At 57.2% G+C, this 25034-nt stretch overlaps 2 protein-coding genes and 1 pseudogene across 3 annotated transcripts; 2 read left to right on the top strand and 1 right to left on the bottom strand.

Moving 5' to 3' along the window:
- The first annotated feature begins 1864 nt into the window (after positions 1-1864).
- On the top strand, positions 1865-3236 carry LOC116475372 (large ribosomal subunit protein uL30-like 1; annotated as a pseudogene).
- Positions 3237-4407: 1171 nt separating this feature from the next.
- Positions 4408-14828, top strand: FAM171A2 (family with sequence similarity 171 member A2). The gene is made up of 8 exons (XM_032163840.2): positions 4408-4664; positions 8209-8436; positions 8672-8764; positions 11436-11594; positions 11672-11851; positions 11950-12066; positions 12183-12309; positions 12851-14828. The coding sequence occupies exons 1-8, from the start codon at positions 4547-4549 to the stop codon at positions 14310-14312; spliced, it is 2484 nt and encodes an 827-aa protein (XP_032019731.1). The 5' UTR covers positions 4408-4546; the 3' UTR covers positions 14313-14828.
- A 108-nt stretch (positions 14829-14936) lies between these two features.
- Positions 14937-23377, bottom strand: GRN (granulin precursor). Of its 2 annotated transcripts, none has more exons than XM_032163841.3 (13): positions 23311-23377; positions 18744-18888; positions 18495-18620; positions 18295-18379; positions 17707-17819; positions 17470-17605; positions 17247-17356; positions 16880-17006; positions 16583-16680; positions 16248-16493; positions 15795-16028; positions 15472-15702; positions 14937-15382 (listed from the first exon to the last, which is right to left on the bottom strand). In XM_032163841.3, exons 2-13 carry the CDS (start codon positions 18879-18881, stop codon positions 15245-15247), a joined length of 1782 nt encoding a protein of 593 aa, XP_032019732.1. In that variant the 5' UTR covers positions 18882-18888; positions 23311-23377; the 3' UTR covers positions 14937-15244. The 2 variants fall into 2 exon arrangements, with proteins under 2 accessions (XP_032019732.1, XP_032019733.1); XM_032163842.2 differs by lacking the exon at positions 23311-23377 and adding an exon at positions 23039-23235.
- Positions 23378-25034: the final 1657 nt, after the last annotated feature.

Raw genomic sequence — 25034 nt, 5'->3', positions numbered from 1 at the left:
GTAGGAGCTGGCTTAGTGCGTTCAAAAAAAAGCAAGGAGGCCCATGTGGCTGGAGGCAGGTGTGGGTGAGGGTTCAGGAGATGGGGGATGAGGGCAGGAACACCTCGTGGCCATGGGGAGGACTTTGGACTTGACGCCAAGTGTTGGGGGAAGCCATTGATGAACAATACAACAGCAAGAGCTGTTGGTATTTAATTTTACCCAAAGGTGTAAATAGTAAATTCTGAAAAGAATATTTTGACATCCATGCATGGCAAGTTTCGGAACAGGTTTCTATTTGGGTGACTGAACGCATTTAAGAAAAGATTAAGCCGTGATCCTTGAACACCAGCCAAATTGCCTCCTCCTTCCATCATTGCGATTGGATGGCTCCAGACAACTTATCTTGATCCAGCAAGGCATTTGGCATTTGTCCTTATAGACAAGACATAAATGTGAGCTGGATCATAGCGACTCGGATTTAGACCTGAACAATTCTGATAAAGCTGAAGGAGATCTCTATGAAGCTCCATCCTGGCCTTGGGCTGCCTGGCATTGTCATGAGTCCCTTGAATGGAGGTAGAGGAAGCCGCTCTTCACCCTGCAGATGGCTGCTGGCTGGGAGGCAGCTCCAATACAATGGGTGACTGAAGCAGATTCAAAGCAGCCTTGACAGATTGTAAAGTTGGGTGGAAACCAACAAGATGAAATTCACCAGGGATGAGTGCTAAGTCTTGTGTTGAGGTTCCAAAAAACTGGTTACATAAGAATAGTACTGGAAAATCTGGTGAGATGAAAATTTCTGTTGAAAAGAGAGAGAGACCAGGCGCAGTGGCTCACGCCTGTAATCCCAGCCCTTTGGGAGGCCGAGGCAGGTGGATCACAAGGTCAGGAGATCGAGACCGTCCTGACTAACACGGTGAAACCCCGTCTCTACTAAAAATATAAAAAAATTAGCCGGGCATGGTGGTGTGTACCTGTAGTCCCAGCTGCTCAGGAGGCTGAGGCAGGAGAAAGGGGTGAAGCCGGGAGGCAGAGGTTGCAGTGAGCTGAGATCGCAGCCACTGCACTCCAGCCTGGATGACAGAGCAAGACTCCATCAAAAAAAAAAAAAAGAAAAGAAAAGAAAAGAAAGAAAGAGAGAGAGAGAGAGAAAGAGAGAAAGAAAAAGAAAGAAAAGAGAAAAAAAGAAGAGAAAAGAGAGAGAGAGAGAGAAATGAAAAGAAGAAGGGGCCGGGCGCGGTGGCTCAAGCCTGTAATCCTAGCACTTTGGGAGGCCGAGGTGGGCAGATCACGAGCTCAGGAGTTCGAGACCATCCTGGCCAACATAGTGAAACCCTGTCTCTACTAAAAATACAAAAAAATTAGCAGGGCGTGGTGGCGGGCGCCTGTAGTCCCAGCTACTCAGGAAGCTGAGGCAGGAGAACGGCATGAACCCGGGAGGCGGAGCTTGCAGTGAGCTGAGATGGTGCCACTGCACTCCAGCCTGGGGCACAGAGCCAGACTCTGTCTCAAAAAGAAAAAAAAAAAGGAAAAAGAAAAGAAGAAGGAAGGGAGAAAGAAAGAAGAGAGACAAATACACTGGCAGTTTTCATTCTGTCCACAAGCTTATAATGATGTCCCCTTAAATCAGAAGACCCAACCAGGAGGGTTGCTGTTCTCTGGGAAATGGGGTCCTTGCCTTAGGTATCCAGTCCCCTCTTGGCCACCACACAGTGAGAAAGAGAAGGTGACAAACCAAAGAGAACCAGGGAAGAGATACCAGTTAAGGATTTGGCCAGGCGGAAACTGATTGATGATGACAACCCGAAATATTGAACTGGAAGGAAAGAGAGCTTGGCTGGGACTAGGGCAAGCCAATAGCTGTCCTCAAATATGGGATTCAATGGCTGAGGACAAAGGAGAGACCCAGTTTATCATTCACAAAGCCAGAAACAAGACCACTGAAAACCACCAACTGGTGGAAGAGAAAGGCTGCTGCCAGCCCTGGAAACACTCCTTAGCCATTAGCACTGCCCAGCAATGGATCATATTATCTGGGCACAGGTGAGTCCCTACCTCACCCTGGGCCAACAGTAGCAGCATTTATTATGCCCCTGCTCCCGTGAGGCTTGTGCTAGACTCTTTACATCATTATTTGGCCATTACATCTCGTTTAGTCATTACAGCACCCCTATGAGGTAGAGATTATGATGACTCCCATTTTAAAGGAAGACTGAAGACCAGAAGGCTGAGTAACTTGCCAATGGCTTAATATGAGACTTAGGGCTAGGCACGGTGGCTCACACTTGTAATCCCAGCACTTTGGGAGGCTGAGGCAGGTGGATCACCTGAGGTCACAAGTTCAAGACCAGACTGGCCAACACGGTGAAACCCCATCTCTACTAAAAATACAAAAATTAGCTGGGCATGGTGACAGGCATCTGTAATTCCAGCTACTCAGGAGGCTGAGGCACAAGAATCTCTTGAACTCAGGAGGCAGAGGTTGCAGTGAGCCGAGATTGCATCATTGCACTCCAGCCTGGGCCACAGCAAAAGACTCTGTCTTAATGATCAGTAGCTGCAACACTAGAAAAATGGCGGAGCAAGAGCAAAGCCCTGAAAGCCACCCAGGCAAAGCAGGCACTTTTGTCGAAGAAAGAGCAGAGGAAAGGAAAAGGGCTCAGGTTTAAGCAACTGGAATCATTCCTACATGATTCCTGATGGCAGAAATGTGATAAAGTGCATCTCAGATGACTAGAAGTGAAACATCATGCCTTGGAATTGCCAGATAAACATTCTTTTGTTGTACGCATCGAAAGAATTGATGGCGTGAGTTTACTGGTGCAGAGAACCATTGTGAGACTTTGCCTAAAGAAAATTTTTAGTGGTATCTTTGTAAAAGTCACCCCCCACAACCTAAAAATGCTGCGTATAGTGGAACCTTATGTGACCTGGGGATTTCCAAATCTGAAGTCTGTCGAAGAACTCATTTTGAAACATGGGCAAGCCAAGGTCAAGAATAAGATCATCCCTCTGACAGACAACACAGTGATTGAGAAGCACCTGGGGAAGTTTGGTGTCATTTGCTTGGAAGACCTCACTCATGAAATTGCCTTCCCAGGGAAGCATTTCCAGGAGATCTCATGGTTCTTGCGCCCTTACACCTCTCAGTGGCCTGTCATGCTACCAAAAATAGAGTGGGCTTCCTCAAGGAGATGGGCACACCTGGCTATCGGGGTGAAGGCATCAGTCAGCTCATCCGCCAGCTGAACTAGACCCAGGTGCCAAACTGCAGTAAATTTTTATTAATGAAGTGGAAGCATGTGTAGTATAGGCATGTGTTTTTGTTTTTTTGGGAATTTTTATCAAGTATCTTCAGAGAAGAGGATTTCCAGCTTTATCTTCAAAAACTGGAAATGAAGGGTCAAAGAAAAGACAGAAGCTCATGCCTGTAATCCCAGCACTTTGGGTGGCCGAGACGGGTAGATCACCTGAGATCAGGGGTTCGAGACCAGCCTGGCCAACACAGTGAAACGCTGTCTCTACTAAAAATACAAAAATTAGCTGGGCATGGTGGCACACACCTGTAGTCTCAGCTACTTAGGAGGCTGAGGCAGGAGAATCACTTGAACCTGGGAGGCAGAGGTTGCAGTGAGCCAAGATCACACCACTTCACTCCAGCCTGGGCAACAGAGCAAGACTCTGTCTCAAAAAAAAAAAAAAGAAGAAGAAGAAGGAGGAGAAGAAACAGTAGCTTATGTTCATGGCAAGCACCTCTCATCACAGTCCAGTTCCAAGGAAAAATTCCAGTGTTTTAGTTTAATGTTGGTGAATGAGTAACTCTAGCATTTGTACAAGGCTCCCTAAGACTCCTGCACCAGTCGACCAAGCCCAGGGACATAATTGAATTTGGAGATTCCTGGGGCCTTGTTTTAAAAAAGACTTGAAATAGGAAGAAAAGCCCAAAAATAAATGTTCACTTGTCTCTGAAAAAAAAAAAAAATCTGTCTCAAAAAAAAAAAAAAGAGAGAGACAGGGGGGTCTAAGGGGCCTTCCCTGCTATCACCCCAGCACTGCCTAGGTGTTTTGCCGGGAGAAAGGGGGCCATCGAGCAAGGAGTTCTTACACTTTCCTGAGACTTTCATGACCGTACCCCTTGAGAGTGTTGTAAGCAATAGCCACTCCTCACCTACACACACACAAATTTTGCACCAAATTTTGGGGACACTCGAAACCCAAGAACCCGGGTGATGGGACCCTAATCCCGACACTCCTTTGCAGCCCAGAGTCTGGGAGCGCAGAGCGGGGGGCTGTGGGGTGGGCTGAAGGTGGGCAGTACTGGGGGGCGGCAGGCGGAGCGGGGCCGGGAGGGGGCGGCGCCGAGGGGGGGGGGCTAGCGGTGTGGCGCGCCGCCTGCAGGGGGCGCTTGCGGCGGCTCCGGGCGGAGACAATCGCGCTGAGCGGGCGCCGCAGCCGGAGCGGGAGCCGGAGCTGCGAGGCGCGGCGCAGAGCTGGGGTTGTGCGGGGCCGGGCGAGCGGGACCAGGCGGGAGCCATGGACCGCTAGGGCCCGGCCTAGCCCCGCGATGCCGCCGGCGAGTGGCCCCAGCGTCCTCGCGCGGCTGTTGCCGCTGCTGGGGCTGCTGCTCGGCAGCGCCTCCCGGGCTCCCGGCAAGTCGCCGCCGGAGCCCCCCAGCCCGCAGGGTGAGTCTCCGCCGGGAGGGGCCGCGATCGCGGGCCTGCGCCCCCTGATCAGGCTCCCGCCTGTCAGCCCCCTCTTCGCGGCGTTCGTGAATTGAGGAGTATTCTGTTCCCTGGATTCGGGTGGGGGGAGCTAAGCGATCTGGGGTCGGCGCTTCTGGGGGAAAGTGGAGGCGGGAAGAGGAAGGCCGTCCGGGGCGGGGGTCTTGGGGAGACACAATGGGTAGGGCGAGGGTCCCCAGGCTCGGCGCCGCCGCCCCCTCCCTATTTGTTTTTCTCCCTCCTGGTCCGCGAGGCGCTGCTGCCTGAGCCATTGTCTACCGAAGACACCCGCCCAGGGGCGGGCTGGGGCGGGCGCCTGCTCTGCAGCCCCCTGCGGGTTCCTCGCTCCCGACCCCGGCTGGGTGGGGGCGCCGGCGTCGGCTGCCACCCTAGGCCGGGACCGGAGGCTGGGAGCCTGGAGCTGGGTTTGAAGGGGGGAGGGGAGAAGGGGGAGTGGGTGAGGCTGTGGGCGGGATTGACTGCTCTAATGGGGTTCTTCGCCCTGGAGCCTGACAGCTCCCAGCCAGGCCCTCTGGTTTAGAATTTGGGGTGCACCAAATAAATGCTTGTGAGCCTATGACGGAGGACGAGCGGCAGTTGTGGGGCTCTGAGAAAAGGGGGTACATTGTGATTCCCAGCTGAGGGAGCATGGCAGGCTTGTGGTCGCGGAGCCATGCTGAGCTGGCTGGCTGTGGGCAGTGCCGGCTGGGAGGGCAGGTGCCTGGGTCCCGTTCAGCAAGCCTCCTGGCACTCCTGTCCCCTGCCCGCCCCCAGATCACCCCCTCCTCATCTCACATCTCCTTCGCAGTGGAGGAGACCCTTCCCAGCGACTCACCGGGAGCAGGTGGGTGTGTGAGGTGGGGGTGGGGCCGGCTCCTGCAGCAGGAAAGGGTGGGGGAGCAAGACCCTGACTCCACACCCCACAGGCAGGTCTGGACGCTTAGGGGCCTCCGCCCACTCCAGCCCTGAGCCCACCTCCCGGCTCCTGTTCTCCCTCCCCTGCCTGTGGGCCCCATCCCTGCCTGAAGCAATATTCACTCCTCACCCCCCACACTAAGGAGCTGGCAGGAAAAGCAGGGTGGGGGGGTCTGGATGAGGGAAGTGGGGTCCGGATGAAGGGAGGGGGTCGGATTTCCTCCTGGATTGAGGCAGGCCTGGAACCGGGAGAGGTGGATACTATATGGAATGTCAGGCTTGGAGGAATGGATAGGGTTCGCCCTCTGCCTCGGTCTCCCTCAGCTCTCTGGGGGAGGAGATGAAGCTTTGCTTAGTAGGAAGAAGCCCTAGTTTCTTAGGATGCCCCTCCCCTCAAGTCCCTGCACCTCAGGGGAAGGGGCCCAGGGAATTGGCTGGAATACAGCCAGGATAGGGGGTTCTCTGGGGCAGCTGGCGGGGAGCCCAGGTTGAGGGGAAGGGGGAAGGGAGTCTGCTAGGCACCTGCCCCCTTCTCCCCCATCCTCAAGGTTGGCACAGATCCTTACCAGCCCACCCTAGTTTTGTTTCTTCAGCCCCCTCCCTCTTCTGAAACTCTGACTCTTGAACCCAAGGCATTCCCTCAAATGACCATATCTCAGACTCGGAGTCCCTCTCCCCAGCTGCTCTATCCAGCTGTTCCTAAGCCTGGGATGGAGGTGGGAGTAGCCAGGCCCTTCTGTCTTCTCAGAATTCCTAATGGATGTTGGCGGGGGGATGGATGAGGACCTTGTGCACATCCTCCTAGGCCCTACTCTCCCCCCACCCCAAGCCAATTCTTCCTTCCCCCAACCTGGGTGTGCAGACCTCCACTCTCCCGTATTAGCCGGGTGCCCTTGGGCATGTCACTTAACCTCTCTGAGCCATAATTTGTTCATTTGTAAGACATGGAAGGATAGGGCCTACATCATCAAATTGAAGTAAGAATTAAATCACATCAAATATGCAAAAAAAAAAAAAAACAGTAGAGGGGTGCCAGCTTCCTGGAGGAGCAGAGAGCGAGAGTGGGTGGAGTGTGCACTCACCCTGCAGGGTTGGGCTCTGGCCTGGGAGGGGAGGTGGGCTCAGGGGAACAGCTGGATGGGATGCCTAGGGCAGGCGTGGCACTGGCTCTGGGTTGGGAGCCCGAGCTGAGACACCTGTCACTGCTGAGTGTCAGGCTCCACTCTAAGGCCTTCCCTCTCCTCGAAGTCTCCACAGCACCCTGACCTCCCCCGGCCCTGCTGCTCTCAGCTCCAGACTCCAATCTTCCTTCCATACCCCACCCCCACTAGATTTGCATCTAGCTCTCAGCCCACTCCCCACCTGTCTCCTGGGCCCCCCACTGAGGTGTCCATACATGCATGACACACCTTGTTAGCAGGAACGTAGGGATGAGGTGTGTTCTTGAGGGAGGGGCTGTGCTGATGCGAAGGGGTGCCCTGGATCAGAGAGACTGCCTGGAGAATCCATGGGAACAACTCAAGGCTTGATTCCTCCCCATCACGCCATCTGAGGGCAGGATGCCTGCCTGATGGCCTGGCCACGCTCTCCCCGGGCTGGGAGCAGAGGCATCCCTGGAAAGCAAAAGACTTGGGCTTCCCTCCTCAGCCCCCTCCACAATAGTTCGCTTGGGCCTGGGTTGCTCCCCTCAGATCTCCTTCCCCTTGCCAGGGCCCCAGCTCCCTGCCTGATCTCCTGGGAGGAATGAGGGCGTTGCCATGGTGACTGACTGTAGCTGACCAGCTGGGAGGGGGCAGGCAGTTCATGTGAGGGGGAAGAGGCAGGAGTAATTTGTTTGGGCATGGGGTTGGGGTGAGTCCCTAAATCTGAAGGGAAACAGGCTTGTGCAAAGGATTCTGGGAAAAGGATGAATGATGGGAATGACCAGTTTCCTAGTGTCCCCTGTCAATTTTTTCCCAAGACCCCGAACTCTGCCCTAGCCTCCATCCTCCCTTTCAAACTGCTGAATCTTGACCCTTCTCCTCTCCGCCTGTGGACCCAGCTTTACTTAGCCTTTCTCAGCCCTCCTGTCCTTCTCCTCTCCCCAGGCCCCGGGTTAAGAATGTCCCTTCTAGAGGCAGACTGCCAGGTCTGGATCCCAGATCTCCACTTAGCTGTAGTCCAAGTACCTAAACTCTCTAAGCCTCAGTTGCCTTATCTGTAAAATGGACTAAGAGCATATATTATCAAATCCAATACACCACTGACTATAAGATGCACCATGATTTCAGGTACCAGTAAGAAAGAAAGAAATGCTGCCAGTTATAACGATGGCATCATCAATCATAGGCATAGCCTGAGTTTAGAATTGTGAAAATGTGACACAGCACATGTGTTAGACGATGAAATACGGGAATAGTCCCACCTCCTTCATGGGCTGATAGGAGGTTTCAGTGAGTGCTCTGTGAATGCTGGGTCTTAAATCATGCCTTCTCTAGCCTCAGCCCCAAAGACTCTCCCAAACACAGCTCCTTCCTCTGATCTTGGGGCTCCCCCCAGTTCTCTTTCCCCCTCCCTCGTCCTCACTCCCTTCACCCCATCTTGCCCACAGAGATCCTGATCAAGGTGCAGGTGTATGTGAGCGGGGAGCTGGTGCCCCTGGCCCGGGCCTCAGTGGATGTATTTGGGAACCGGACTCTGCTGGCAGCTGGCACCACAGACTCAGAGGGTGTGGCCACCCTGCCCCTCAGTTATCGCTTGGGCACCTGGGTGCTGGTCACTGCTGCCCGCCCTGGCTTCCTCACCAACTCTGTGCCCTGGCGTGTTGACAAGCTGCCCTGTGAGTGCAGGGGCAGGTGGAGGGGGGGGGGACAGCAGCTGACCCTCCATCAGCCCCTTCCCAAAATAGTCTCCTTGGGGGTGGAGGGGGAGGCTTTCCAGCAGCTGCTGCCTGGGCTGGGGTACACAGAGGGGGCTGAGGGAGGGTGAAGCCTCTGGGACTCAGATGGAGGGGGTGCCTGGCTGGGGGGTAGGGGGTGGGCTTTCCTGGAGCTGACCAGCCATCCCTCCCGCAGTGTATGCGTCTGTCAGCCTCTACCTGCTCCCTGAGCGGCCGGCCACTCTCATCCTCTATGAGGACCTGGTGCACATTCTCCTAGGCTCTCCCGGTAAGGCTCCCCCTCACCCATGCCAACTCTTCTTCCTTACCCTGACCTGGGTGTAGAGACCGCCACTGTCCTATATTAGCTGGGTGTCCTTGGGCAAGTCACTTCACCTCTCTGAGCCATAATTTGCTCATTTGTAAGACGTGGAAGGTTAGTGCCTACATCATCAAATTGGAGTAAGAAATCACATAAAAAGTGAAAAAACACAGTACAGAAGGTGTTCAATAAATGTTTACAGTTATCGGGGCTTCTCGTGGTTTCTATTCTCCATCTATTCCTACCTTCCCTGCCACCTTTATCTTCAATGGGTCTACACGGATTTGTTGTGCACCTGCTGGATGCACAGGTGCACAGCAAGTGCAAGGCCCAGAGCAAGCCTGCAGCTGTCCTGGTCTACCCCCAGGCTTTCGGTCTCGCTCAGCTAGAACTTACTTCAACTCCTAGGCCGTGCCAGGCATTGTGGCTGGTGCTGGGAACCACGGTGAGGAAGAAGACCCGCTCCTTGCCTTTGGACGTTCACAGACAAGTAGGAAGACAGATCATTGCAAGCCCTGAAATAGTTCCAGAGCAGGCAGGGCAGTGGAGTGGAGGGCAGCTGCTTTCAGTGCTGAGACAGCCCTAACCTGCGAGGGGACCTGTCTGGGTGAGAGCTTGAATGGAGCGGTCAGCCCTCGACTGAGGAGTGAAGAGGAAGCAGAGGCACCTCTACTGGAGAGGAAGGCCAGGGGGAGACATCAGGTGGAGGGTAGTAGAAGACAGTGAGGGTTTGGGGGCTCCATTCCGCTTAGAGGGCCATGGTGGGTTTCAGAGTTTGAGGAACCCCATCCCAGTTTGTAGTCTCAGCTTGAGCCCTCGTCATGGAGCTAGTTGTTTTGTTTTGTTTTTGAGATGGAGTCTTGCTCTGTTGCCCAGGCGGAAGTGGCATAACCTCGGCTCACTGCAACCTTTGCTTTCTGGGTTCAAGGGATTCTCCTGCCTTAGTCTCCTGAGTAGCTGGGATTACAGGCACCCATCACCACGCCAGACTAATTTTTGTATTTTTAGTAGAGACGGTTTTGCCATGTTGGCCAGGCTAGTCTCGAACTCCTGACCTCAGGTGATCCACCCGCCTTGGCCTCTCAAAGTGCTGGGATTACAGGCATGAGCCACTTCGTCCGGCTCCACCAAGCTGCTCTTGTTTGCTCATCTTCGTCACTCTGATCCCAAGCTTCTAAGTGCCCCTGCAGGTTTCTAAAATACCAATGGATCCTTTGTGGCCCCCTAGCTTGAAGCCTCTGCATGGCGCCTACTGCTTTTAGTACCAAGCCCAGGTGCCATCTCAGAGCTGACTGCACCCTCCAGAGCCCGGGCCGCCCTCTGCCCCACGCCTCTGGGCCTTTCTATGCCAGGCCTCCTGGATGTCTTTCCCTCTTTCTTTCCTGGCTGAGTCTTCCACATCCTCCAAGACTCCACAGGGCCTCCCCTGAGCTGAGTGAGAACAACTCCCCTAGTCTTCTGCGTCCCTCTATTTGGATAGCAAGGCAGGAGGAATGGCATGGCAGAGGATGGGCCTGGAGCCCGATGGCCCGGGCTTCTATCCAGGCTTGAGGATTGTGACCTTGGGCAAGTTACTGAACCCCTGCCTGCCTCCATTTCTGCACCTCTAAAATGAGGTTGATAATAAAGACACCTAGCTCAGGGGCTATTTTCCTAATTGCAGGGGTTAATATAGGTAACCTGCTTAGAACAGTGCCCAGCATAGCTTAAAGATTAATAAATGTTAGCTGTGACCATATTGTATTGGAATTGTTTATATGTCTGTCCCCTCCACCCCAACACACACACACATGACCTAAACTGTCTAATGCAGTAGCCACTAGCTACATGTTAAATTGAAGTACATTAAATTAAAAATTCATTAATTTTTTTTTTTGAGATGGATTCTCACTCTGTTGCCCAGGCTGGGGTACAATGGCATGATCTTGGCTCACTGCAACCTCTGCTGCCCGGGTTCAAGCGATTCTCCTGTCTCAGCCTCCTGAGTAGCTGGGATTACAGGCGCCTGCCACCACACCTGGCTAATTTTTGTAGTTTTAGTAGAGACGGGGTTTCACCATCTTGGCCAGGCTGGTCTTGAACTCCTGACCTCGTGATCCACCTGCCTTGGCCTCCCAAAGTGCTGGGATTACAGGCATGAGCCACTGCACCCACCTAGTAAAAAATAATTACATTTTAAAAAATTAAAAATCCAGTTCTTCAGTCACACTAGCCACATTTCAAATGCTTAACAGCCACGTGTGTCCAGTGGGTACCATAATGGGCAGCACAGCTAGAAAACATTCCCATCACAGCAGACGTTCATCTTTGGGCCCCCAGTGTCTAACCTGGTGCCTGCCACATAGTAGACAATACTGTTTGAGGATCTGGATCGCAACATTTTATAGGTTCTATAAGGAAACTTTCTACAAAAGCAAGTAAATTGCTCAGGGTCACACAGAGATTTCAGGTCCATGTCCCTTCCAGGTTAACATTCCATGACTGCCCAGCTTTCTCCCCAAGGCATCACCCCCCCCCACCCCGCCTTCTGAAGTGGCCTGACCTCATGTCCCCCTTTTCCTTAGATAATGGGTTTCTGCTCTGGTCCCTGGGGATCCCTGTCCATGGTCAGGCCACTGCAGCCCCTCTCTCCCTCCAGGTGCCCGCTCCCAGCCCTTGGTGCAGTTCCAGCGCCGGGCTGCCCGCCTGCCTGTCAGTTCCACCTACAGCCAGCTCTGGGCGTCACTCACACCTGCCAGCACCCAGCAGGAAATGCGGGCTTTCCCTGCCTTCCTGGGCACTGAGGCCTCCAGCTCAGGTAGGCTGAGTGCCCAGCACGGACGGGGTCTCTCCAGGCTCAGGATCAGCCCTCAGCCCTGTACCCTCTTCCCTCAGGCAATGGCTCCTGGCTGGAGCTGATGCCCCTGACTGCTGTGAGCGTGCACCTGCTGACAGGTAATGGGACAGAGGTGCCGCTCTCAGGCCCCATTCACCTGTCCCTGCCCGTGCCCTCCGAGACGCGTGCCCTCACCGTGGGCACCAGCATTCCAGCCTGGAGATTTGACCCCAAGAGTGGTAAGTGCCTCAGGGGGCTGCAGGTGCTTGAGTTGAGGGAGGAAAGTGGGACTTGAGTGGGAGCGACTCAAGCATGACAAAACCCCTGCCTCTCCCAGGGCTGTGGGTGCGCAATGGCACTGGTGTAATCCGGAAGGAAGGCCGGCAGCTCTACTGGACCTTTGTCTCCCCCCAGCTGGGGTACTGGGTGGCCGCCATGGCCTCCCCCACGGCTGGTAAGAGTAGTGGGGCAGTGGGCGTAGAGGCCGTGGAGGAGGGGAGCTGGGAGAGCAGACTTCTGAAAGGCAGGAAGGGTGTCCACACCTGAACGCTAAACCCTCGCCTGGCACAGGGCTGGTCACCATCACGTCGGGCATCCAGGACATCGGCACCTACCACACCATCTTCTTGCTCACCATCCTGGCGGCCCTGGCCCTGCTGGTGCTCATCCTGCTGTGTCTGCTCATCTACTACTGTCGGTGAGCACCGGGCTTCCCCCACCCTCCCCTCCTCTCCTCTGACTGAGGCCTGCACTTGTACCGGGCCCTGGGGCCCCAAAGATGCATAAAATCCACTTCTGGTCCTCAAGGGGCAGACAGGAAAGGACTTCCTGTAAACATGCTAAGACCTGAAGGGCTGGTGCTGGTGGCTGAAGACAGCGGGGAGGTGGGAGGGGAGGCAGGGCTTAAGGACTTGCAGCCCGGCCCCTCCAGAGAGATCTGCCACTGCCCTTACCAGCCCAGCTCTCTCTCCCAGAGGACTCCAGGCCGGACACACCCACAGACAGCTTAGACGCTCATCCCTGGTTCTCGCAGCACATCCTACATGCAGAGGAGTGCAGAGTTTACCCTGAGGGGACCGCCAAACGGACACGGCGGCTCCCCGCCATCTCTCCTGAGCGCCCCAGGCATTCTCCCCACCTCTTCCACTATATTCATCTGTCTTGAATCTAAGGGGGTTCGGGGCCTACTCTGGCCCTCACCCTTTCCTGAGAGGCCCCTTCTGCTCCCTCCCTTCCAGGAGGCGCTGCCTGAAGCCGAGGCAACAGCACCGCAAGCTGCAGCTCTCGGGGCCCTCTGACGGTAACAAACGAGACCAGGCCACCTCGATGTCCCAGCTCCACCTCATCTGTGGGGGACCCCTGGAACCCGTCCCGTCGGGGGACCCCGAGGCTCCGCCTCCAGGCCCCCTCCACTCGGCCTTCTCCAGCTCCCGGGACTTGGCCTCCTCCCGGGATGACTTCTTCCGCACCAAGCCGCGCTCTGCCAGCCGCCCGGCCGCCGAGCCTTCGGGTGCCCGCGGGGGTGACAGCGCCGGGCTCAAGGGCGCTCGCTCGGCCGAGGGCCCCGGAGGGCTGGAGCCCGGCCTAGAGGAGTACCGGCGCGGGCCCTCGGGGGCTGCGGCCTTCCTGCACGAGCCGCCCTCACCGCCGCCGCCGCCCTTCGACCACTACCTGGGCCACAAGGGGGCGGCCGAGAGCAAGACCCCCGACTTCCTGCTGTCGCAGTCGGTGGACCAGCTGGCGCGGCCGCCGTCGCTGGGCCAGGCGGGGCAGCTCATCTTCTGCGGCTCCATCGACCACCTCAAGGACAACGTCTACCGCAACGTCATGCCCACCCTGGTGATCCCCGCGCACTATGTGCGCCTCGGCGGCGAGGCGGGCGCCGCCGGCGTGGGCGACGAGCCGGCCCAGCCGGAGGGCACGGCACCCGGCCCGGCGCGCGCTTTTCCCCAGCCCGACCCCCAGCGCCCGCAGATGCAGGGCCACTCGGGCCCGGGGGGCGAGGGCGGCGGGGGCGGCGGCGAGGGCTGGGGGGCCGGGCGCGCGGCGCCCGTCAGTGGCTCAGTCACCATCCCTGTGCTGTTCAACGAGTCCACCATGGCGCAGCTCAACGGGGAGCTGCAGGCCCTGACCGAGAAGAAGCTGCTGGAACTGGGCGTGAAGCCGCACCCGCGCGCCTGGTTCGTGTCCCTCGACGGGCGCTCCAACTCGCAAGTGCGCCACTCTTACATCGACCTGCAGGCGGGCGGCGGGGCACGCAGCACTGACGCCAGCCTGGACTCGGGCGTAGATGTGCACGAGGCGCGGCCCGCGCGCCGCCGGCCCGCGAGGGAGGAGCGGGAGCGCGCCCCGCCTGCTGCGCCGCCGCCGCCGCCCGCGCCCCCGCGCCTGGCGCTCAGCGAGGACACGGAGCCCAGCAGCAGCGAGAGCCGCACGGGCCTCTGCTCTCCGGAGGACAACTCGCTGACGCCGCTGCTGGACGAGGTGGCGGCGCCCGAGGGCCGGGCGGCCACGGTACCCCGGGGGCGGGGCCGCAGCCGCGGGGACAGCTCCCGCAGCAGCGCCAGCGAGCTGCGGCGCGACTCGCTCACCAGCCCGGAGGACGAGCTGGGGGCGGAGGTGGGCGACGAGGCGGGAGACAAGAAGAGCCCGTGGCAGCGGCGGGAGGAGCGGCCGCTGATGGTGTTCAACGTCAAGTAGCGCCCGCGCAGGGCCTGGCACCGCCCCTCCCGCGCGGGCCCGCACCTAGGGTGCGCGCCCCGGGGGCCTGCGGGGGCCCTCGCGCGTAGCCCCCAGCCCCAGGCCGGAGAGGGGCCCAGGGGCCTTGGAGCTGTTCCGTGGTAGGTGCTGGGTCGTGTCTTGCAAGGAACCCTGTGTCTGCCTCCAAGCCGGGGAGGAGGGGGGGGTCCAGCCCCCCACGGGGAGGTGCCGGGGAGGAGGGCTGGGGGGAAGCAGTGCCTGTGTAGACGTGGCTGTACATAGAAAGCTCTATTGTGGGAAAGCAGGAGGGGTGACCCAGCCTCAGCTGCTAGTGTGAGGGCTGGGAAGGGAGGGGACGTTTTCTGTGGACCCCTGGGAGGGGAGGGGGTGCTGCTTGCTGACTAGCCCATCTCTGGGCTACGATGCCACAGGGCTGGTGGCTGGGACAGCTCTGGGGACTAGGGGGTAATGTGATACAGCCGATGTGAGCAGCAAATATAAAACTGGTGAGGTTAAGGCTGTGTATGTCTTTCTGTGGGGTAGGGGAGGGGAGTGTTGGCAGTGGACGTGAACCCTTGCTCTGGGACCCTGAGGAGGGCAGGCAGGGCGGCAAATCAGACACTGTTAAGAAAGTGTACAAACTTTATTGAAACGCACACACGCACACACACAAACACCCCTGTGGATAGGGAAAAGCACCTGGCCACAGGGTCCACAGAAACGGGGAGGGGATGGCAGCTTGTAAAGTGGCTTTTGCCACAACCCCCTTCTGACAGGGAAGGCCTTAGATTGAGGCCCCACCTCCCATGGTGATGGGGAGCTCAGAATGGGGGCCAGGGAGAATTTGGTTGGGGAGAGGTGCTAGGGAGGCCTGAGCAGAGGGCACCCTCCGAGTGGGGTCCCGAGGGCTGCAGAGTCTTCAGTACTGTCCCTCACAGCAGCTGTCTCAAGGCTGGGTCCCTCAAAGGGGCGTCCCAGCGTGGGGCCTCCCTGCGCAAACACTTGGTACCCCTGGCTGCGCAGCGGAAGCCAGCAGGACAGCAGTGGCGCCGATCAGCACAACAGACGCCCTGGATGGTCAGAGGGGGGCGAGAGGGTTGGACGAGGTGGGACCTGGTCCCTGGCCATACCCAGCCCCAGGATGGGGGTTGGCACTGACCTGGCGGTAGGGACAGCAGGCCCAGCCCCCTCGGTTGTCTCGGCAGCAGGTCTGGTTATCATGGCAGAAGTGTCCTTCCCCACACTCCACGTCCTTCGCACCCACGTGAGGGCTACGGGCCAGGAAGGTGGCAGGCTGGGCAGAGACCACTTCCTTCTCGCAGGATCGGGCCTTCACGTTGCAGGTGTAGCCAGCCGGGCAGCAGTGCTGGCGATCCTCGCAGCACACAGCCTGGCGGGGAAGAGAGCACAGAATGGCATTATGTTCCTGTCCCCTCACCGGGCCTAGCTCCCCTATCCAGGGGCAGGCAGGGAGGCACTCACATGGGGCAACTGGCAGCAGGCCCAGCCCCCACCCAGGCTTGGGCAGCAGGTCTGCCCCACCGGGCAGCTGGTGTGCTGGTCACAGCCGATGTCTCTGGGGTGGGATAAGGAAGCCCGGCGGGCAGGCGTCTTCTCCAGTCCAGCCAAGATCTCGCTTCCCCGCTGACACTGCCCCTCGGCTACACACGTGTAGCCCTGGGGGCAGCAGTGCTGGTGGTCCGAGCAGCAGACAGCCTGGGGGGTGGGCAGGAAAGGGCATTCTAGGTAGCCACTATGTGGGGTGCAGTGCTGAGCCCCTACCTACTCCAGCCCGCCTCTCCTGCTTACAGCCCCTCCAGCTGGGGACGAATCTGACAGAGCTGGGTATCACCTATGGGCTATGCGGACGGCAGAAAGCAATAGGAGCTTGGCCGCCCACCTGCCCAGGCCAAGATGCTGTCCCCTCCCATGTACCTCTGGGATTGGACAGCAGCCCCACTCCCCAGACGTGAGTTGGCAGCAGGTATTGGAGGGGGGACAGCTGCTGACATTATCACAGGGGACATCTCTCTTCAAGACTTGTGGGTCTGGCAGGCTGAGGTGAGCTGGGGCCTTCTCCATCCAGGGCACCTGGTGGGTCCCCTGTTCACAGGTACCCTTCTGCGTGTCACACGTAAACCCCGCAGGACAGCAGTGTATGTGGTCCTCACAGCACACAGCCTAGGGCAGATGGAGAAGGGCTGGTGGGCACTGGGGCCCAGCTGGCTGCCACACTGTGCTCAGCCCACCCACCCGCCACCCCTGGGTACCTGGGTAAAAGGGCAGCAGCCCCAGGCCCCCGACTGTAGACGGCAGCAGGTATAGCCATCTGGGCAGCTCACCTCCATGTCACATTTCACATCCCCCACTGTGAGGGAGGCAGAGAGGACAGGTCAGAAGCGGCACTGGGGACCCTCAGGGGTATCCACCCTTTGCCGGCTCCACAGCTGGAACCAGGTGTTGAAGATGGAGGGCACCGCTTACACCACCTTGCAGTGATCCTAAGGCCAGGCCTGAAAGGGAGGAAAGGGGGCCCTACCCCTGTGTCTGCGCCCTGCCTCTGGTACCTGTGTGCGCAGGCAGCTTAGTGAGGAGGTCCATGGTAGCGTTCTCCTTGGAAAGGCACTTACTCTGGATCAGGTCACACACAGTGTCTTGGGGGCAGCAGTGCAGGTGATCGGAGCAGCAGGTGGCCTGAGTGGGGACAGGGGTGGGTCTTTGTCACTTCCAGGCTCAGTAGCACACAGGGAGCAGCCAGGCTGATGGTTGGCACTGCCGCAGTCCCCCACTAGGGGGTGGCATGAACCCTGCATCAGCCAGGCTCCCAGCAAGCAGCCAGCCAGCCAGCCCCATGCCCCAGAGCCCCTGTAAGGTGCGTGTCAGGGCCAGGTGGCTGGGGGCACACAGCCAAGCTGGCTCCAGCCCCTCACTCACATTGGGCATTGGGCAGCAGCCATACTTCCCACTGGGCAGCTCACAGCAGGTAGAACCATCAGGGCACTGGGACCGTGCATCCGGACACATGACCGAGCTGGACAAGGCCACTGGAAGAGGAGCAAGCGTGAGGGACAGCCAGGGTAGAGGGAACTTTTTCCTACACTTGGAGTCAATGAGGCCCCACCCCAGCCCCCGGCCTGATGCTCTCCCACCTCCTCACCTGCCCTGTTAGTCCTCTGGGCAGGGAGCTTCTTTGCCAGGGGGTGGGTGCCCGTGGGTGTGATGCAGCGGGTGTGAACCAGGTCGCAGAAGGCACCGTGCGGACAGCAGTGCACCCTGTCTTCACAGCAGGAAGCCTGAGAAAAAATGGTCCTGACTCCATCTTCACCCCCTGCCCCTGGCCCCCACACTCTGCCCCCACTTCCCTCCACATACCCCCATCTCCCCAGATTTGTACCTGGGGCATGGGGCAGCACCCCCAGGAGCCATCGACCATAACGCAGCACGTGGAGAAGTCCGGGCATTCGAACTGACTATCAGGGCATTGGACGGCACCCACGGAGTTGTTACCTGTGGACAAGATGACCCAGGATTCTACCAACCCACTCAGGGAAGGTGACTCCCCCATCAGGCAAGGAGCTGATGGCACCAGGGCCTGCAAGCCCAGCTACTGGGGTTTGAGGGTGACACTAAGGCTCAGTGATCTCCTAGGCAGGCCTAACTCACCCTCCTCACAATCCAGTCCCTCCCTCAGCAAGATGGCATGGGGAAGGGGCACCCACTGACCATGGGTTGGCATTAGACCAGCCCAGCTCGACCTCTCCCCACCCCCACAATGCCTGAACCTGGAGTCCTGCACTTTCTCCTGCACCCTCCTATCCCCAGTGCTGCCCCTCTGTCCACAGCAGGGCTGTTGCTTAGTACAGATGCCACATGAATGAGGGCACAAGGGCAGGAATCGGGGCTGCCCCGCCAGCTGGGCTGCTGGGTTCCAGGCTCTACATGCTGCCGGTCTGCCTGCCCTGCACCCACACCCCAGCGGCACCTGATCTTTGGAAGCAGGATCGCCCGTCTGCACTGCAGTGGAAGCCCCGTGGGCAGCAGTGATGGCCATCCCCGCATGCCACGGCCTGTGGAACACAGAGAAACCTGCATTGGCAGGGCCCTTTTATCTGCAGGTGGGAGAGTGCAGGAAAAGCATAAGTGCAGACCTAAGCCCCTCCATCGGGCTGATGGCATGCTCACCTCTGGGAAGGGACAGCAACTGGAAGTCCCTGAGACGGTAAAGATGCAGGAGTGGCCGGCAGAGCAGTGGGCATCAACCTGGCAGGGGTCACCCAGATGCCTGCTCAGTGTTGTGGGCCATTTGTCCTGGAAAGACAGGGGAAATGATAAACCACAGACTTGTGCCTGGCGTCCTCCTCTGGCCAATCCAAGATGACCCTTTGGGAAAACTCAGGCTGCCAGCTCTTGCCTAGGCTGAGGGGCACTCACCAGAAGGGGACTGCAGCAGCTGTAGCTGGCTTCTCCGGGGTCCATGCAGCAGGCCACAGGGCAGAACTGACCATCTGGGCACCACGTTCCAGCCACCAGCCCTGCTGTTAAGGCCACCCAGCTCACCAGGGTCCACATGGTCTGCCTGCAAAGTACCAAGGAACGTCTGGCAACTGCTTAAGCCCATGCCACCCTTGATTCTAGGGCCACTCAGTCCCCTAGCCCCAGGCCAAGGTCCTGGCCCAGGACTGCCTGAGCCTTCTCAACACCTCCCTGTCCAGGCAGGCAGAAATCTGCAGGGACTGAGAGTCAGCTTCCTACAGCGCCCTGTGTGTGACACATGCCCCAGCACGTGCGGACCTGTAAGCATGAATGCTGACATGCATATATGTGTGGGTCTGAGTCCCCAGCACATGGCCTAATGCCTGGGCCTCACTGGGCAGGCTTATGAGAGTCAGGAAGATGTGATTTTTGTGGGTCTGATCTGTGCAGATGTGGGCCACCTCTGGGGTGAGGGGAAGGCATCAGTAGCCATGGGAGAGGACAGGGCTAGGGTGCAGGGAGGGAGTCCCCCCAGGAAAAGCCAGGGTTCCCCTCCAGATGCCTCCTTGCCTGACACTATTTCCATACCTGCACTCCGCTAAGGCCTTGCGGGAAGTGGCCACATGATGACATGGGAAACCACAGGGGTGAGAAAGTTGTGAAAAAGGAAATACGGGCCGGGCGCGGTGGCTCACGCTTGTAATCCCAGCACTTTGGGAGGCCGAGGCGGGCGGATCACGAGGTCAGGAGATCGAGACCACAGTGAAAACCCTGTCTCTACTAAAAATACAAAAAAAAAATTAGCCGGGCGTGGTGGCGGGCGCCTGTAGTCCCAGCTACTCGGAGAGGCTGAGGCGGGAGAATGGCGTGAACCCGGGAGGCGGAGCTTGCAGTGAGCCGAGATTGCGCCACTGCACTCCAGCCTGGGCGATAGAGCGAGACTCCGTCTCAAAAAAAAAAAAAAAAAGGGAAATACGGTGGCCAGTGGAGTCTGGGCTGCCTTCCCCAGAGGTCACCATCTGCCCATGAATGTCCCCTCCTCACCCAGGGAAGGGGACACAGAAGCTGGGTCAGCCTTTGAGACACCTGTGTTCTGAGGGTCCCCCACACCACCAGGGCCCCCTGAGATTCCCCAAGCATGCTAGCCCCCGCCCCTGCCTCTCAATCTATTCTGGAAGTGAAACACAGCCACATGTGGAGAGAGACCACGTGTGCCCACAGGGCTGCCCATCTGAGTCACCAGGAGGAACTGAGCCTTGAGTCCCTGTGGGGAGCAGCCTCTCACTTCCTAAACAACTCTTCTCCCAGGCTCAGCTAGCCCAGCTAGTTCAGTGGGGTGGCCAGAGAGGTAACTCTTCCTGAAGAAGCAAAAACGGTAATGTCTGTTGAGCCTCTTGGGAGCCAGTTACAAGATTCTCCATTATTTTATTTCTTTGCAACAACCATCCAAAGTAGTAATTAATACCTTTACTTTTATTTTATTTTTAGAGATGAGGTATTGCTATGTTGCCCAGGCTGGACTCAGACTCCTGGGATCAAGCAATCCTCCAACCTTGGCCTCCGAAGTAGCTGGGACACTTTAGGAGCATGCCACCACGTCTGCTCGCCTTTTTTTTTTTTTTTTTTTTTTTTGAGATGAAGGCTTGCTGTGTTGCCCATGCTAGAGTTCAGTGGCACAATCTCGGCTCACTGCAACCTCTGCCTCTCGAGTTCAAGCAAGTAGCTGGGACTACAGGCGCTCACCACCATGCCTGGCTAATTTTTGTATTTTTAGTAGAGAGGGGGGTTTCACTATATTGGTCAGGCTGGTCTTGAACTCCTGACCTCAGCTGATCCACCCGCCTCAGCCTCCCTAAGTGCTGGGATTACAGGCTTGAACCACCATACCTGGCCACACCTTTACTTTTAAAGGAGGAAACTGAAGCTCAGAGATGTTAAGTACAGTCAGCCCTCCATATCCAACCAGGGATCAAAATATATTGGGCACGGTGGCTAACACCTGTAATCCCAGCACTTTGGGAGGCTGAAGTGGGCAGATCCCAAGGTCAGGAGTTCGAGACCAGCCTGACCAACATGGTGAAACCCCATCTCTATTAAAAATACAAAAATTAGCCATGTGTGGTAGCGCACACCTGTAATCCCAGCTACTCAAGAGGCTGAGGCAGGAGAATTTCTTGAGCCCAGGAGGTGGAGGTTGCAGTGAGCAGAGATCGTGCCACCATACTCCAGCCTGGGTGATAGAGCGAGACTCAGATTCTGTCTCAAAAAACAAAAGCCGGCCGCGGTGGCTCACGCCTGTAATCCCAGCACTTTGGGAGGCCGAGGCGGGTGGATCACGAAGTCACGAGATCGAGACCAGCGTGACCAACATGGTGAAACCCTGTCTCTACTAAAAATAGAAAAATTAGCTGAGCGTGGTAGCCCGCACCTGTAATCCCAGCTACTTGGGAGGCTGAGGCAGGAGAATTGCTTGAACCTGGGAGGCGGAGGTTGCAGTGAGCCGAGATCGCGCCACTGCACTCCAGCCTGGTGACGGAGTGAGACTCCAAAAAAAAAAAAAAAAAAAAACCCCAGAAAATGTTACATTGTTGCTGAGGTATACAATGTAGTTAGGCTTAGGATGGGTGCATCTATACTGAACATGTACAGATTGTTCTTTCTTATTATTCCCTAAACAATTCAGGATCACAACTATTTACATGGCATTTTTCTTTTTCTTTTCTTTTTTTTTTTTTTTGAGATGGAGTCTTGCTCTGTCACCTAGGCCGTAGTACAGTGGCTCGATCTCGGCTTACTGCAAACTCCGCCTCCCGGGTTCAAGCAATTCTCCTGCCTCAGCCTCCCGAGTAGGTGGGATTACAGGTATGCGCTACCACACCTGGCTAATTTTTGTATTTTTAGTAGAGACGGGGGTTTCACCATGTTGGTCAGGCTGGTCTCGAACTCCTGACTTCAGGTGATCCACCTGCCACGGCCTCCCAAAGTGCTGGGATTTCAGGCATGAGCCACCGTGCCCAGCCGACATGTCATTTCCATTGTATTAGGTATAAGTAATCTAGAAATGATTTAAAGTATGTATAGGTTATATGCAAATATTACACCATTTTATATCAGGGACTTGAGCACCCACAGATTTTGGGGTCCTGGAACCAGTTCCGTGAAGATACCAAGGGACACCTATAACATGTCACACATCAGGTCATGGTGACACAGGCTTTGATGGCCCCAGAGCATATTGGACCTGGGTTCTTATCACTAGTGGCACGATGGGCAGTGCCTGGGAATGGTGCAACAGGTACAACAGAAACAGGGTACAGGGACTGCCTGGAAATCGCGCTTGGGTCCTAATCCTAGAATTGCCAACTGTGAGGGCCTAAGAAGTTGCTCTCTGTCTGTGCCTCAGTTACCCCACGAGTCTATGTGTGGATATCACGGGGGGGTGGTGGGGAGGGGCAGGAAATCTCACCCACCCAGTCACTCACATCCTCTGTGCTCCACCTGGCTTTCCTCAAGTGCCCCTCCCCTAACTCAGCATCCCCAAGAGGCCACCTCCTGGACAGATAAGGATGAAGTTGACTGGTCCTGGACAGTGGACCCTCTCCTCAGCCCCACAGCTCCCAGGCAAAGCACCTGCAGCTGGCACCGCCTGCTTCCTGGGTGTTCTCAGCAGGCTGTCCGCTGCCATGGCTTGCTGGGAAGGGAAGTCTGTCTGCACAGGAGTGTTCGGCTCCCTGGTGAGTTACCTGTGCATGTGGCCCCTCCTGTTTACCCTAAGTTGAGGGAGTATAGTGTATGCTTCTACTGAATACACGCACACGCATACAGAAACAGGGATGAGGAGGCGAGTCGCAGTCTCTCATGCCACCCTACACCGCCAAAACAGCCAGAGGGGACAGCAGCCTCTTCAAGACCCTAGCTCCGTTATCTTCCACTAGGTGGCACCCCCCAACTCCGAGTGCCAAGGGGAGAGGAAATTCCCAAAAGGGGAGCCAACCTAGCTGCAGATGAGCAGGAAAAAGTGGCTGGGAGAGGCGGAAGTTAGCTAGTCCCACCCCCAACAAGAGGAAGTAAGGAGGAGCCAGACCAGGTTCAGTCACCACTCCCAAGTCCCTACTACCTTCGAGAAGCCAAGGTCTCAGGTCCGGTTCCCAGGCCCTCGGAGCTCCCAGCCCAGGGTCGCGCGCCCCTCCGGCTCCAGGCCGCCGCGGGAACCACCCACCACCACCAGGAGAGGGGAAGAAGCCGGCACCTACCGACAGGGGTGGAGCTGGGTCAAGAATGGTGTGGTCCCTGCTTTGGGGGAATGCTGGGGAGGTAGAGAGCCCCCTTCTAATGGGGGTCACTGCAATTACTGCTTCCTCTTTCCCATAAAACTCCCTCTAGTGTATCAGAACCCCCAAGGAGTTTCAATAAGCGGTTATTCTGTTGTCTCCGGCTGAGACTCCAGGGGAACCTCAAGCTCACATGGCCCTGGCCGGGCCCCTGGGCAGGAGCAGGCGAGAGGTCTGCGCGGCCGCCCTCCTACCTGCGTCCGGGTCCGCGGTCCCTGGGCAGCAGCAGCCTGGCAGCGCTCAGACTACAGACCCCAGAGCGATGACCCGCCTACCTCAGTTTCCATTGGCCAGGGATCAGGGCTGCCGCACTCCCATTGGCTACTTATCAATGTAGAGGTGGGGCCAGCCTGGAATGCTGTGTTTCTTTTCTACTCAAATCACTCTCCTCCCCGCTTCCTCTCGCCCCACACCCTATTTCTAGGGATCATGTGATTGGAGAATCATGTGACGTCGGGCCAGCCTCAGCAGGGCAGCTGGTGCTCGTCGCCTTCCTTCACCCATCCTGCAGGCGCCTGGGGGAGTTTGCTAGAGATGATAGCGCGTGTCTGGGGCATTGACAGTGCGAGGGACTGTTATGAATTGGGAATATTTGTGCTCCCCTTTCTATCCGTTTGTTTTGAGACGGAGTCTCACTCTGTCGCCAGGCTGGAGTGCAGTGGCACGATCTCGGCTCACTGCAACCTCTGCCTCCCGGGTTCAAGCGATTCTCCTGCCTCAGCCTCCCGAGTAGCTGGGACTACAGGCGCGCACCACCACGCCCAGCTAATTTTTGTATTTTTAGTAGAGACGGGGTTTCACCATGTTGGCCAGGATGGTCTCGAACTCTTGACCTCGTGATCCGCCCGCCTCAGCCTCCCAAAGTGCTAGGATTACAGGCATGAGCCACCGCGCCCAGACTTGTGTGTTTGTTTTAGAGACAGGGTCTCGCTCAGTCGCCCAAGCTGATCATAGCTCACTGAGGCCTGCAACTCCTGCTCCCAAAGCGATTCTCCTACCGCAGCCCCCCAAGGCGCTGGGATTACAGGTGTGAGCTACCGGGCTGGCTCGCTCCTATCCTATCCTGCCCTGTCTTGTCCTGTCCTGTCCTGCCCTATTCTGCAAACTCGGATGACATGCTAGGCAGGCCCCAGAGTGAGTTGAAGGATGGTTTCCAGGACAAAGATAAACAGCCCCAAAGCCTTTTCCTCAAGGTGCTCAGCAGGACAGGGAGCAGGGATTGGTGGGAGACAGTCTCAGGCTGAATCTAATTTAAGATACAAGGTTGTGCGCCAGTTGCCAGGTGTAGGGAGATGAAGTAGTTTGTCTCCAGGTGGGGAAGAAGAGATTTCATTCCACCTTAGGAGCATCTCCTTGAGCTGAGTCTGGGAAGATTTTAACTGGCAGGTGGAGGAGGAGGTGTTGGGAAGAGCCCTGGGAAACCAGATGGGAAGGGCAGGCTTGGCAGGGATTGAATGCCATGTTCAATGCCAGTGGGCTTCAGGAGCTGCTGGGTGCCTGGCACAGGCTGGGCTGTGGCGGGGGCTGTCGAAAGGGAAGTGGCTTCCTAGTCTCCAGATCGGCCCTGCCTTCGAGGAATTGATACGGGAGGATGAGGAGAGAAAATGTACCACAGAACAGATTAGCCAGTGACAAGATTCAGCATGCTTGGTGCCAAAGGACCTGGGCCAGGCAGAGATGTGTGATGGGAGATGGGCCAGGAGAGAGGAGAGGCCCAGGGAAAGCCTGATACTGGGCCGTGGAGGAAGGGCAGTGTCTGCACAGGGGATGGAGACTGCTGCAGCCTGAGCAAGGAACTGGAGCTGAGGATGAGGCAGGGGCAGGGGGATGGCTAGCCAAGCTCGAGGCAGCAGAAGTCAGAGCAGGGAAAGGGTGCCAACCGAGCTGTGGAGTTGTGTGGCAGGGGTTCTAAGCCTGG

The sequence above is a fragment of the Hylobates moloch genome, unplaced genomic scaffold (genome assembly GCF_009828535.3).
Source record: "Hylobates moloch isolate HMO894 unplaced genomic scaffold, HMol_V3 SCAFFOLD_10, whole genome shotgun sequence".
NCBI lineage: Eukaryota > Metazoa > Chordata > Mammalia > Primates > Hylobatidae > Hylobates > Hylobates moloch.
The sequence above is the reverse complement of the archived record's forward strand: the minus strand, read 5'-3'. Positions and strand labels throughout refer to the sequence as shown.